Below are 12,178 nucleotides of genomic sequence, written 5' to 3'. Positions count from 1 at the left end.
TGGGGCCATGTATCGTGAGATTTTGAGTGAAAACCTCCTTCCATCAGCAAGGGCATTGAAGATGAAACGTGGCTGGGTCTTTCAGCATGACAATGATCCCAAACACACCGCCCGGGCAACGAAGGAGTGGCTTCGTAAGAAGCATTTCAAGGTCCTGGAGTGGCCTAGCCAGTCTCCAGATCTCAACCCCATAGAAAATCTTTGGAGGGAGTTGAAAGTCCGTGTTGCCCAGCAACAGCCCCAAAACATCACTGCTCTAGAGGAGATCTGCATGGAGGAATGGGCCAAAATACCAGCAACAGTGTGTGAAAACCTTGTGAAGACTTACAGAACACAGTATTGAGATAAACTTTTGTTATTGACCAAATACTTATTTTCCACCATAATTTGCAAATAAATTCATTAAAAATCCTACAATGTGATTTTCTGGATTGTTTTCCCTCATTTTGTCTGTCATAGTTGAAGTGTACCTATGATGAAAATTACAGGCCTCTTTCATCTTTTTAAGTGGGAGAACTTGCACAATTGGTTGCTGGCTAAATACTTTTTTGCCCCACTGTATATCCCATGTCAGTTTACCTTCTAGTGTGTGTAATCTGCCACAGTGGTGAATGATGTGGTGATGTGGTAATCAGATCAAGTTGCCCTCTAGTATGAAACACAAAACATTAACACACCTCACCTGATATACACCTCTACATGTAAAAATGTACGTATTACCTTGACTAACCTGTACCCCCGCCCATTGACTTGGTACCGGTACAACCTGTATATAGCCTTGTTATTGTTATGTAATTTTCTTGTGTTACTTTTGATAAAAACATTTTTACTTGAGTTTATTTAGTAAATATTTTCTTAACTCTATTTCTGGAACTGCATTGTTGGTTAGGGCTGGTGAGACTTGGTACAGGCATTCTGTTAATGGATTATTATAGACCATAACACGAGTATAAACAGTGCTGTACCTTCTCTATGTAGCAGGTGTCTGTTTACATAGTGTGTGTGTGTGTGAGAGCCTACCTTCTCTGTATGACAGGTCTTTAGACTCTTGTCCGCCTCGCCTGTGGCTTTAGCAGACTGCTCCTTCTTCTTAGTCAGCTCCTCTCTCTTGGTGTTGATGGGCTCCAGCTCACCATTCAGCTTCTGGATCTTCATCTTGACCTGGACGATGTCGTTCTCCTTCTGCTTGACCTGAGAGGAGCTCTCCAGAGCGCGGGCTTTAAGACCCCGCAGAGTCAGCTCCTGGCGGACCGCCTGGTACATCAACACCACCATCACACCCACGGCCAGGATCACTAGCGCAGACACAGCCCGCATACTGCTGGGACAGGACAGAGAGAAGGAAGGAGGTAGAGAAAGAGAGAGGGAGAGAGATGAGGCTCAAGTCAGGTCCAGTTTGTCCTTCTTGGTTGCTGTCTTGATCGGTCACTTCTCAACCATCCCCGTAGTCAGCCTGTGTGTGTTGGAGAGTGTGTGTGTTCAAATTCCCTCCCTCTGGTTGCTGATGGTAGTCTGTCCACCTGTAACTGGTTCGTCCTGCTAGGTGGAATGTTTGGTAGACAAAGCGAATTCTACTTCCTTGTTTAACTACCACACTCCCACCGCTTTTATCTCCCTCCCTCCCCACTTCTCTCTCTCCCTCCCTTCCTCTCTTGCTCTCACCTTCTGTTTCAGGGGTCATGTTTTATTACTAACAGATATGCTCTCTCTATTGTTTATCTATCTCATTCATTTGCATTTAATTTCTCCTCCCTCTTCCTCTTAGAGGGTACACAGACAACCAGAGATTATGAAATTGTTCCATGTAGTAAGTCATCATTTAGGGTGCAGTGTGTGCTATGGGGAGATTTAAGATCATTAAAGTTCATATTCAGTTTAGAGTGATTAACACAATGTTTAGCATATTAGTATATATTATGTTCCTTCTGTAAAACACATGATATCCAGTGTATGTGACACTCAAGGTGCGGGTTGATGGTCACTAGACTTGATACTGAATGTTATGGATTATTCTCATATCTATTGATAGTGATTAACACCAGCCTGGATGTACAAGGACCGAGGACACACTGATTATTCATATTGTATTGATGACATTGTGTAAACACTGTATGATTCTGTAGCAGCTGGCAAAGTAGCAGCCTTTTGTTTTGACTTCCTACCAGCCTCACGGGCTGGTGTTTACTCTGGTGCTGTCTGATTAGGATATAAAGGTCCTGTCTCCAAGAGGCTGGTGTTTACTCTGGTGCTGTCTGATTAGGATATAAAGGTCCTGTCTCCAAGAGACTGGTGTTTACTCTGGTGCTGTCTGATTAGGATATAAAGGGCCTGTCTCCAAGAGGCTGGTGTTTACTCTGGTGCTGTCTGATTAGGATATAAAGGGCCTGTCTCCAAGAGGCTGGTGTTTACTCTGGTGCTGTCTGATTAGGATATAAAGGGCCTGTCTCCAAGAGGCTGGTGTTTACTCTGGTGCTGTCTGATTAGGATATAAAGGGCCTGTCTCCAAGAGGCTGGTGTTTACTCTGGTGCTGTCTGATAAGGATATAAAGGGCCTGTCTCCAAGAGGCTGGTGTTTACTCTGGTGCTGTCTGATTAGGATATAAAGGGCCTGTCTCCAAGAGGCTGGTGTTTACTCTGGTGCTGTCTGATTAGGATATAAAGGGCCTGTCTCCAAGAGGCTGGTGTTTACTCTGGTGCTGTCGGATTAGGATATAAAGGGCCTGTCTCCAAGAGGCTGGTGTTTACTCTGGTGCTGTCTGATTAGGATATAAAGGGCCTGTCTCCAAGAGGCTGGTGTTTACTCTGGTGCTGTCTGATTAGGATATAAAGGGCCTGTCTCCACAAGGCCGGTGTTTACTCTGGTGCTGTCTGATTAGGATATAAAGGGCCTGTCTCCAAGAGGCTGGTGTTTACTCTGGTGCTGTCTGATTAGGATATAAAGGGCCTGTCTCCAAGAGGCTGGTGTTTACTCTGGTGCTGTCTGATTAGGATATAAAGGGCCTGTCTCCAAGAGGCCGGTGTTTACTCTGGTGCTGTCTGATTAGGATATAAAGGGCCTGTCTCCAAGAGGCTGGTGTTTACTCTGGTGCTGTCTGATTAGGATATAAAGGGCCTGTCTCTAAGAGGCTGGTGTTTACTCTGGTGCTGTCTGATTAGGATATAAAGGGCCTGTCTCCAATAGGCTGGTGTTTACTCTGGTGCTGTCTGATTAGGATATAAAGGGCCTGTCTCGAAGAGGCCAGTAAGACATTGGGATCATTTGAGTGGGAAAGGGAAAGCAACCGACTGTAGACAAAAGTTGAGGGGTGAGGTCGGGGGAGGTGCATCTGTGACAGCCGAAAGTCAGAAACTGATGTGGTTTTTCAAACAGAAAAGCTCAGTGCAACATGGCAGTGTTCCTATTGTTTATAAAAGTTGTTCTTTATTATGTCAAAATAAACATGTCTCCAACCCGCATTTCACACACTTACAAACTGAAAATATACAGTGCATTCGGAAAGTATTCAGACCCCTTGACTTTTTCCTAATTTTGTTACGTTACAGCCTTATTCTAATATAGATTACATTTTTTTTCTCCAATTCATCAATAAGCATGTGTGGCTGATGTGAAATGGCTAGCTAGTTAGCGGTGGTGGGCGCTAATAGTGTTTCAGTCGGTGATGTCACTCGCTCCAAGACCTAGAAGTAGTTGATCCCCTTGCTCTGCAAGGGACACGGATTTTGTGGCGCGATGGGTAACGATGCTTCGTGGTTGATGTGTGCAGAGGGTCCCTGGTTTGAGCCCAGGTTTGGGCGAGGAGAGGGACGGAAGCTATACTGTTACACATGCACCCTGTAAGGCAGTCCAGGATCCAGTTGCAGAGGGAGGTGTTTAGTCCCAGGGTCCTTAGCTTGGTACATTTATATATTTCCTTACATATTTTTTACAACGGCGGGGGAGTTCCAAGATGGAGGCGCAGGTGGCTTCAACACAGCGCCCCATGTCAGTCATCTACTGTATATAAATTATTGGTTGTAACCAGATTACATTTTTTTTATTGACTTTACCAACGATTTTGCTCTGCTTTTTGTTTTACTGTAAATTCCTAGTTAATTGACTGGAAACATAGCTAGAGTGTGGCCTTACCTCAAACTGGCAGAGCTTTATAGGTTAATATGTTTGTCATGACTAAATGTTTATACTGGAACTAAATCAAAGGTAGCCGTAGCCTATAGGCTAGGGCGTGTTTAACAAATTATGATATCATTCCTAATTCGAGTTGCGCATGTTATACAGTATTATCACGTTACCTTTTTACGTTTATATTCCCTTGAATTCCGGAGTGCTGATGACTATTTTGCATTCATCCACTTACTTCCGCGTAGCAGTGCCAGGTTTGCTAGTGCTATCTGGGAGCCTTGGGACGTCCATACCCTAAATCCTAACCTTAAACCCTACTCTAACCTTAACCATAATTCTTACCTAACTTTAAGAATTATTAACAATTTTAAAAGTCAACTTCAAAGGGAGGTAGGCCCATCCCAAGGGTCCCAGATAGCATGACAGACCGTGACAGGTGGGCGGGCACGGGGATGAAAGATCTCTCCAAAAGAAAAAAGAATAAGAATAAGTGCGCTCTCCGCGGAGTCGACAGAAGCAGATGTTTCTGTTTTTCAGGGATATAGTATTTTCAACCTGACTTCCGTTTCACCTGAAAGCTGAAGCACGGACTCCGCTCAAGTACAGTGGGTGGCCACCTGTCCTTTCACACTCCATTGGTACTTCCGCTGTAAGTCTGCGAGGACGTCGTCAACACTTCCGCGGAGCAGTCGACAGGGACCAGCGAACACGAATGTTCCTTGGTCAAACTCCACGGCATGATGAAGACACCGGGTGTATTGGTGGGGGTGTCTCTGCTGACTAGCGTAGCTCTGCTGGGGCTGATAAACGTGCGGCAGAAAGAAGAGATGAAGGAGCAGAAACATGTATCGTTCGAGACGATTAAACTGCGTGTGACCAGAGACGTACTGGGAGAGTACCAACACGAGGTGATCAGAGCTCACAACCTGCTGGACAAGACCAAGGCGCAGGTGGATACTCTGGGGTCAGAACTCCCCCCACTGCAGGCTGCAGAGGCCAAGAAGAAGAGTGAACTGGAGGCATGTCAGGGAGAAAAGGTAAGGAAGGAGGGGTATGTCTGGGGTTTAGAGTTTACACAATTGATTTCCTGTGTGTGTGTGTGTGTGTGTGTGTGTGTGTGTGTGTGTGTGTGTGTGTGTGTGTGTGTTCTCTCTCCTGTCACAGAAACATGTTGCGGATGAGGTGGGGGCCGTTGAGGCAGAGAACAGTAACTCTAAAAGTGAGTGTTTAAACACCTGAAACTATGGTTACATCAACACTTCTGAAAGGCTCTTCGCCTTTTATTACTGATACGACTATGATAACATGTATGATAGTTCACTGCTCCTCAATGAAGTGGACGTCGATTAAGACGGCTCCCCGCACCTCTGATTCAGAGGGGTTGGGTTAAATGCACAGCTCCCCGCACCTCTGATTCAGAGGGGTTGGGTTAAATGCACAGCTCCCCGCACCTCTGATTCAGAGGGGTTGGGTTAAATGCACAGCTCCCCGCACCTCTGATTCAGAGGGGTTGGGTTAAATGCACAGCTCCCCGCACCTCTGATTCAGAGGGGTTGGGTTAAATGCACAGCTCCCGCACCTCTGATTCAGAGGGTTGGGTTAAATGCACAGCTCCCCTGCACCTCTGATTCAGAGGGGTTGGGTTAAATGCACAGCTCCCGCACCCCTGATTCAGAGGGGATTCAGAGGGGTTTAAATGCACAGCTCCCGCACCTCTGATTCAGAGGGGTTGGGTTAAATGCACAGCTCCCGCACCCTGATTCAGAGGGGTTGGGTTAAATGCACAGCTCCCCGCACCCTGATTCAGAGGGGTTGGGTTAAATGCACAGCTCCCCGCACCCCTGATTCAGAGGGGTTGGGTTAAATGCACAGCTCCCCGCACCCCTGATTCAGAGGGGTTGGGTTAAATGCACAGCTCCCCGCACCCCTGATTCAGAGGGGTTGGGTTAAATGCACAGCTCCCCGCACCCCTGATTCAGAGGGGTTGGGTTATTCAGAGGGGTTGGGTTAAATGCACAGCTCCCCGCACCCCTGATTCAGAGGGGTTGGGTTAAATGCACAGCTCCCCGCACCTCTGATTCAGAGGGGTTGGGTTAAATGCACAGCTCCCCGCACCTCTGATTCAGAGGGGTTGGGTTAAATGCACAGCTCCCTGCACCTCTGATTCAGAGGGGTTGGGTTAAATGCACAGCTCCCCGCACCTCTGATTCAGAGGGGTTGGGTTAAACGCACAGCTCCCCGCACCTCTGATTCAGAGGGGTTGGGTTAAATGCACAGCTCCCCGCACCTCTGATTCAGAGGGGTTGGGTTAAACGCACAGAGGGGTTCCCCGCACCTCTGATTCAGAGGGGTTGGGTTAAACGCACAGCTCCCCGCACCTCTGATTCAGAGGGGTTGGGTTAAATGCACAGCTCCCCGCACCTCTGATTCAGAGGGGTTGGGTTAAACGCACAGCTCCCCGCACCTCTGATTCAGAGGGGTTGGGTTAAACGCACAGCTCCCCGCACCTCTGATTCAGAGGGGTTGGGTTAAATGCACAGCTCCCCGCACCTCTGATTCAGAGGGGTTGGGTTAAATGCACAGCTCCCCGCACCTCTGATTCAGAGGGGTTGGGTTAAACGCACAGCTCCCCGCACCTCTGATTCAGAGGGGTTGGGTTAAATGCAGAAGACACATTTCTGTTAAATGCATTCAGTTCTGCAACTAACTAGGTATTCCCTTTCACAGTGAACTAGAACATAAAAACAGGTTTAAAACCGGTCCATGACCAGTTCTAGGTGCAAGGTTTTACTCTTCTAAATATTTTGGTGTATGAGAGACATCTTGTGGTGGAATAAGCTCATTGCAGGCCGCTGGGATTAAGAGTAGTATTAGTGGTATTCTGTATATGCGACTGGTCTTATTGAATATGTTTTATTCACTAACCTGTCTTTAAGTATCCGCCTCTCGGTCCTGTAGCCTCTAGCTCCATGTTCTGTCTCTGTCCTGTAGCCCCTAGCTCCATGTTCTGTCCTGTAGCCCCTAGCTCCATGTTCTGTCCTGTAGCCTCTAGCTCCATGTTCTGTCCTGTAGCCTCTAGCTCCATGTTCTGTCCTGTAGCCCCTAGCTCCATGTTCTGTCCTGTAACCCCTAGCTCCATGTTCTGTCCTGTAGCCCCTAGCTCCATGTTCTGTCCTGTAGCCCCTAGCTCCATGTTCTGTCCTGTAGCCCCTAGCTCCATGTTCTGTCCTGTAGCCCCTAGCTCCATGTTCTGTCCTGTAGCCCCTAGCTCCATGTTCTGTCCTGTAGCCCCTAGCTCCATGTTCTGTCCTGTAGCCCCTAGCTCCATGTTCTGTCCTGTAGCCCCTAGCTCCATGTTCTGTCCTGTAGCCCCTAGCTCCATGTTCTGTCCTGTAGCCCCTAGCTCCATGTTCTGTCCTGTAGCCCCTAGCTCCATGTTCTGTCCTGTAGCCCCTAGCTCCATGTTCTGTCCTGTAGCCCCTAGCTCCATGTTCTGTCCTGTAACCCCTAGCTCCATGTTCTGTCCTGTAGCCCATAGCTCCATGTTCTGTCCTGTAGCCCCTAGCTCCATGTTCTGTCCTGTAGCCCCTAGCTCCATGTTCTGTCCTGTAGCCCCTAGCTCCATGTTCTGTCCTGTAGCCCCTAGCTCCATGTTCTGTCCTGTAGCCCCTAGCTCCATGTTCTGTCCTGTAGCCCCTAGCTCCATGTTCTGTCCTGTAGCCCCTAGCTCCATGTTCTGTCCTGTAGCCCCTAGCTCCATGTTCTGTCCTGTAGCCCCTAGCTCCATGTTCTGTCCTGTAACCCCTAGCTCCATGTTCTGTCCTGTAGCCTCTAGCTCCATGTTCTGTCCTGTAGCCTCTAGCTCCATGTTCTGTCTCTGTCCTGTAGCCCCTAGCTCCATGTTCTGTCCTGTAGCCCCTAGCTCCATGTTCTGTCCTGTAGCCTCTAGCCCCATGTTGTGTCCTGTAGCCTCGAACCCCCTGTTCTGTCTCTGTCCTGTAGCCCCTAGCTCCATGTTCTGTCCTGTAACCCCTAGCTCCATGTTCTGTCCTGTAGCCCCTAGCTCCATGTTCTGTCCTGTAGCCCCTAGCTCCATGTTCTGTCCTGTAGCCCCTAGCTCCATGTTCTGTCCTGTTCTGCCCCCCTAGCTCCATGTTCTGTCCTGTAGCCCCTAGCTCCATGTTCTGTCCTGTAGCCCCTAGCTCCATGTTCTGTCCTGTAACCCCTAGCTCCATGTTCTGTCCTGTAGCCTCTAGCTCCATGTTCTGTCCTGTAGCCTCTAGCTCCATGTTCTGTCCTGTAGCCTCTAGCTCCATGTTCTGTCTCTGTCCTGTAGCCCCTAGCTCCATGTTCTGTCCTGTAGCCCCTAGCTCCATGTTCTGTCCTGTAGCCTCTAGCCCCATGTTGTGTCCTGTAGCCTCGAACCCCCTGTTCTGTCTCTGTCCTGTAGCCTCTAGCCCTGTGTTCTGTCCTGTAGCCTCTAACCCCCTGTTCTGTCTCTGTCCTGTAGCCTCTAGCCCCATGTTCTGTCCTGTAGCCTCTAGCCCCATGTTGTGTCTCTGTCCTGTAGCCTGTAGCCCCATGTTGTGTCCTGTAGCCTCTAACCCCATGTTGTGTCCTGTAGCCTCTAACCCCATGTTGTGTCCTGTAGCCTCTAGCCCCATGTTGTGTCCTGTAGCCTCTAACCCCATGTTGTGTCCTGTAGCCTCTAGCCCCATGTTGTGTCCTGTAGCCTCTAACCCCTTGTTCTGCCTCTGTCCTGTAGCCTCTAGCCCCGTGTTCTGTCCTGTAGCCTCTAGCCCCATGTTGTGTCCTGTAGCATCTAACCCCCTCTCTGTCTCTGTCCTGTAGCCTCTAGCCCCATGTTGTGTCTCTGTCCTGTAGCCTCTAGCCCCATGTTGTGTCCTGTAGCCTCTAGCCCCATGTTGTGTCCTGTAGCCTCTAGCCCCATGTTGTGTCCTGTAGCCTCTAACCCCATGTTGTGTCCTGTAGCCTCTAACCCCATGTTGTGTCCTGTAGCCTCTAACCCCATGTTGTGTCCTGTAGCATCTAACCCCCTCGCTGTCTCTGTCCTGTAGCCTCTAGCCCCGTGTTGTGTCCTGTAGCATCTAACCCCCTCTCTGTCTGGTCCTGTAGCCTCTAACCCCATGTTGTGTCCTGTAGCCTCTAACCCCCTCTCTGTCTGGTCCTGTAGCTGAGTTTGAGAAGCAAAACGCTGCCTGGGTAGCAGAGATGACGTCTCTCAAACAGCAGGTGGTGCAGCGCAGCAAAGTGTGTGTCTTTGTGAAGAAGGACTCTGTAGAGGGAAGGTAAGAGACTGGGACTGGAGCCCTGAACATGGAACACCTCTATACATGTCCATCTGTATGTATACCTGTACACCACAGGCATATGGACACTTGCACACACTAGCTCTATCTGTCTCTGACTCCCAAAGGAAACTGTGTGGAGATGAACCGCCTAAACAAGAGGACGCTCCAAAACCAGATGCCCCCAAACCAGAAGAATCCAAACCAGATGCTCCCAAACCTGATTCTCCTAAAGAAGCCCCCAAACCAGACGAACCCAAACCTGATTCTCCTAAAGAAGCCCCCAAACCAGACGAACCCAAACCTGATTCTCCTAAAGAAGCCCCTAAACAAGAGGATGCCCCCAAACCAGAAGAACCCAAACCTGAGGCCCCAAAGATGAGATGAGCTGAGCTGGGTATCGTCTGTTCTGTCTTTTTCTGTTCGCATTCCACTGATTGGTTTTCTCTTGGTAGCATTAGGAAACAGCTTATAGCAGTGAAGATACATGGTATTATGTAGAAATGCCAGATAAGACTCAAAAACACCATCATAAAAAAAGTATTCTATCATTTAAAAGGATAGTATTTCAGTCAAATACAGTGTCACTATCTTTTGAGTCTTGCTGTCTGGGACTGTATTAGAGTTGACTGTGGTGTCAGTATGATGTTGTTAACCAGCTTTATGATGTCCTAGTTATTATCCCCATCTATCATGTCTTCTCTGGAACAATGTCTCATCTGTCAATCAGGATGTTGGTTCTATTTGCCTTTATTGTGTGAAGGATGACTGACTCTTTCATTTTGACCTTTGTTTGTTTTTAGGGATGGACGAAGAGAACGGGAAGAGCAACGTGGAATCAAAGAAAAGACATAAGGAAGGCAGAGACCTTCTGCAGGACATTTCTCTGTTCCTTTTTAAACTCGTTAGAACTTGTCCTTCATGCTACTTTAGAGTGTCTATTAACTACCATCTAACATGAGTGGATATTGAATACTGTTTGTTAACCTTGTCCATTCCTCTCTCTCAGTATGACCCTCCCTCAGGGGGTGTTTGTGTGTGTGATTTGAACAAATGTGTATGTGTCACCAGTATCGACCAATCGGAAAGTCCAGAGCCTCTCTCTGTCACTCCTCATCATCCTCACTCTGTTACCCCGGTGACGGTATTTTGCAGTGGTGGCAACCATAGCATTGACCAATCAAAAGTCGTGGATTAAACTAATGGTATTTCTGTTTGTCTGATTCTGATGTAATAAAGCTTAACCCTAAAGGAAAGTTTTGAATGTGGATTTGATTATCTGTTGATACAGAACCATTTCATATTTAATGTGAGCACAAACATTGGCATTGTTTACTGTATGTTCTGATTCCCTCCATCTTTAAACATTTCAAGACAAATAACTAATAACAGCTGCTCATATAGAATGAAGTCACCTCAAATTTATTGGCACCCTTGATAAAGATGAGCAAAAAGTACTATATAATAAATAATACATGTATTGCGTAATTGTATATTGTATGCTCAAATAAAGAAAATATTTATAGGAATACAATTGCTCAGAGAGAAATATTTATTTATTTTTATCTCAAAGACAAGTGTCAAAGTTGTCACACCTGTTTTCAATGCTTTGTGTACCCACACCTAGCCAGGATAACGTCTCAGCCTTTTTCTGGAATGTTTTATGAGATTGAATGATCTTAGGCCATTCCTCTATATATATATATATATATATATATATATATATATACTCTTTCCAGATCCCTGATCTCTGTTGGCCTGTGCTTATGGACTGGCCTCTTCAGTTCAAACCACAGGTTTTCTTTAGTCCGGAGACTGAGATGGCAATTGCAAAATGTTGATTTTTGTGGTCAATTAAGCATTTTATTTGTGGATTTTTGATGTTTGCTTGGGATCATTGTCTTGCTGGAAGATCCACTTGCAGCCAAGTTTCAGCCTTTTTGTCAAAACAATGTTGTACTACTTGGTAGAGTTCATGATGCTGTTGACTTTAACAAGGGCCCGAGGACAAGTGGAAGCAAAACAGCCTTTTAACATCAAAGATCCGCCACCATATTTTACAGGTATGAGGCTATTTTCTGCATATGGATTCTTCTTTTGACACCGAACCCAACGCTGGTGTGTATGGCCAAAGAGCTCTATTTCTTGTTCCAGTCAAAGTTCCCATGCCGTTTAGTAAACCCCAGGCGTTTCCATATGCTGGTTGCTCTCAGTAAAGGCTTTTGACTGAAGCCTTTCCAAATAGCCAACTGGCATGGAGGTGGCGTCTCATTGTAGATTTGGTGACCCGAAGATGCGACCAAGTTTTGCAATTTTACCACTATACCACTGGGGACAGGATATACTTGCATCTGATATCAGGCAAGTTTACCACTGTTCCAGTGGTTTTAAACGTCTAAATTGTTGCCTTTAATAATGTTAAGTGGTATATTTGTTTATCAGAAAAAAAATTGTACACACTGCCTGATTTTATGAAGGTCAACAACCATGTCTCTTCTTATTTGTGAGTGCTTTGCCTTTCCCCATGGTGATGAATGACAGAGGGATTTTACATGCGTGTTACCTCATTTTTAATGCCCCAGTGAAACAGGAAGCAATGGAAATCCACAATTCAGTTCCTTAAACTGAGATCAACTTAAAAAAGAAAAATGTTAATTCTGATAAAATATAACAATATTTAAGGGTGCCAATAATTTAGACACGTGTCTTTTTGAGAATGAAATGTTTTTCTCTGTGCAATGTATTGGTA

At 46.7% G+C, this 12,178-nt stretch overlaps 1 protein-coding gene across 1 annotated transcript; it reads left to right on the top strand.

Moving 5' to 3' along the window:
• Positions 1-4,857: 4,857 nt before the first annotated feature.
• On the top strand, positions 4,858-10,685 carry LOC115118971 (proteoglycan 4-like). Its single transcript, XM_029647696.2, has 5 exons — positions 4,858-5,157; positions 5,285-5,339; positions 9,315-9,429; positions 9,558-9,826; positions 10,233-10,685. The coding sequence occupies exons 1-4, from the start codon at positions 4,858-4,860 to the stop codon at positions 9,814-9,816; spliced, it is 729 nt and encodes a 242-aa protein (XP_029503556.1). The 3' UTR covers positions 9,817-9,826; positions 10,233-10,685.
• Positions 10,686-12,178: the final 1,493 nt, after the last annotated feature.

This window comes from Oncorhynchus nerka, linkage group LG3 (genome assembly GCF_034236695.1).
Source record: "Oncorhynchus nerka isolate Pitt River linkage group LG3, Oner_Uvic_2.0, whole genome shotgun sequence".
Taxonomy (NCBI): Eukaryota; Metazoa; Chordata; class Actinopteri; order Salmoniformes; family Salmonidae; genus Oncorhynchus; species Oncorhynchus nerka.
The sequence above is the reverse complement of the archived record's forward strand: the minus strand, read 5'-3'. Positions and strand labels throughout refer to the sequence as shown.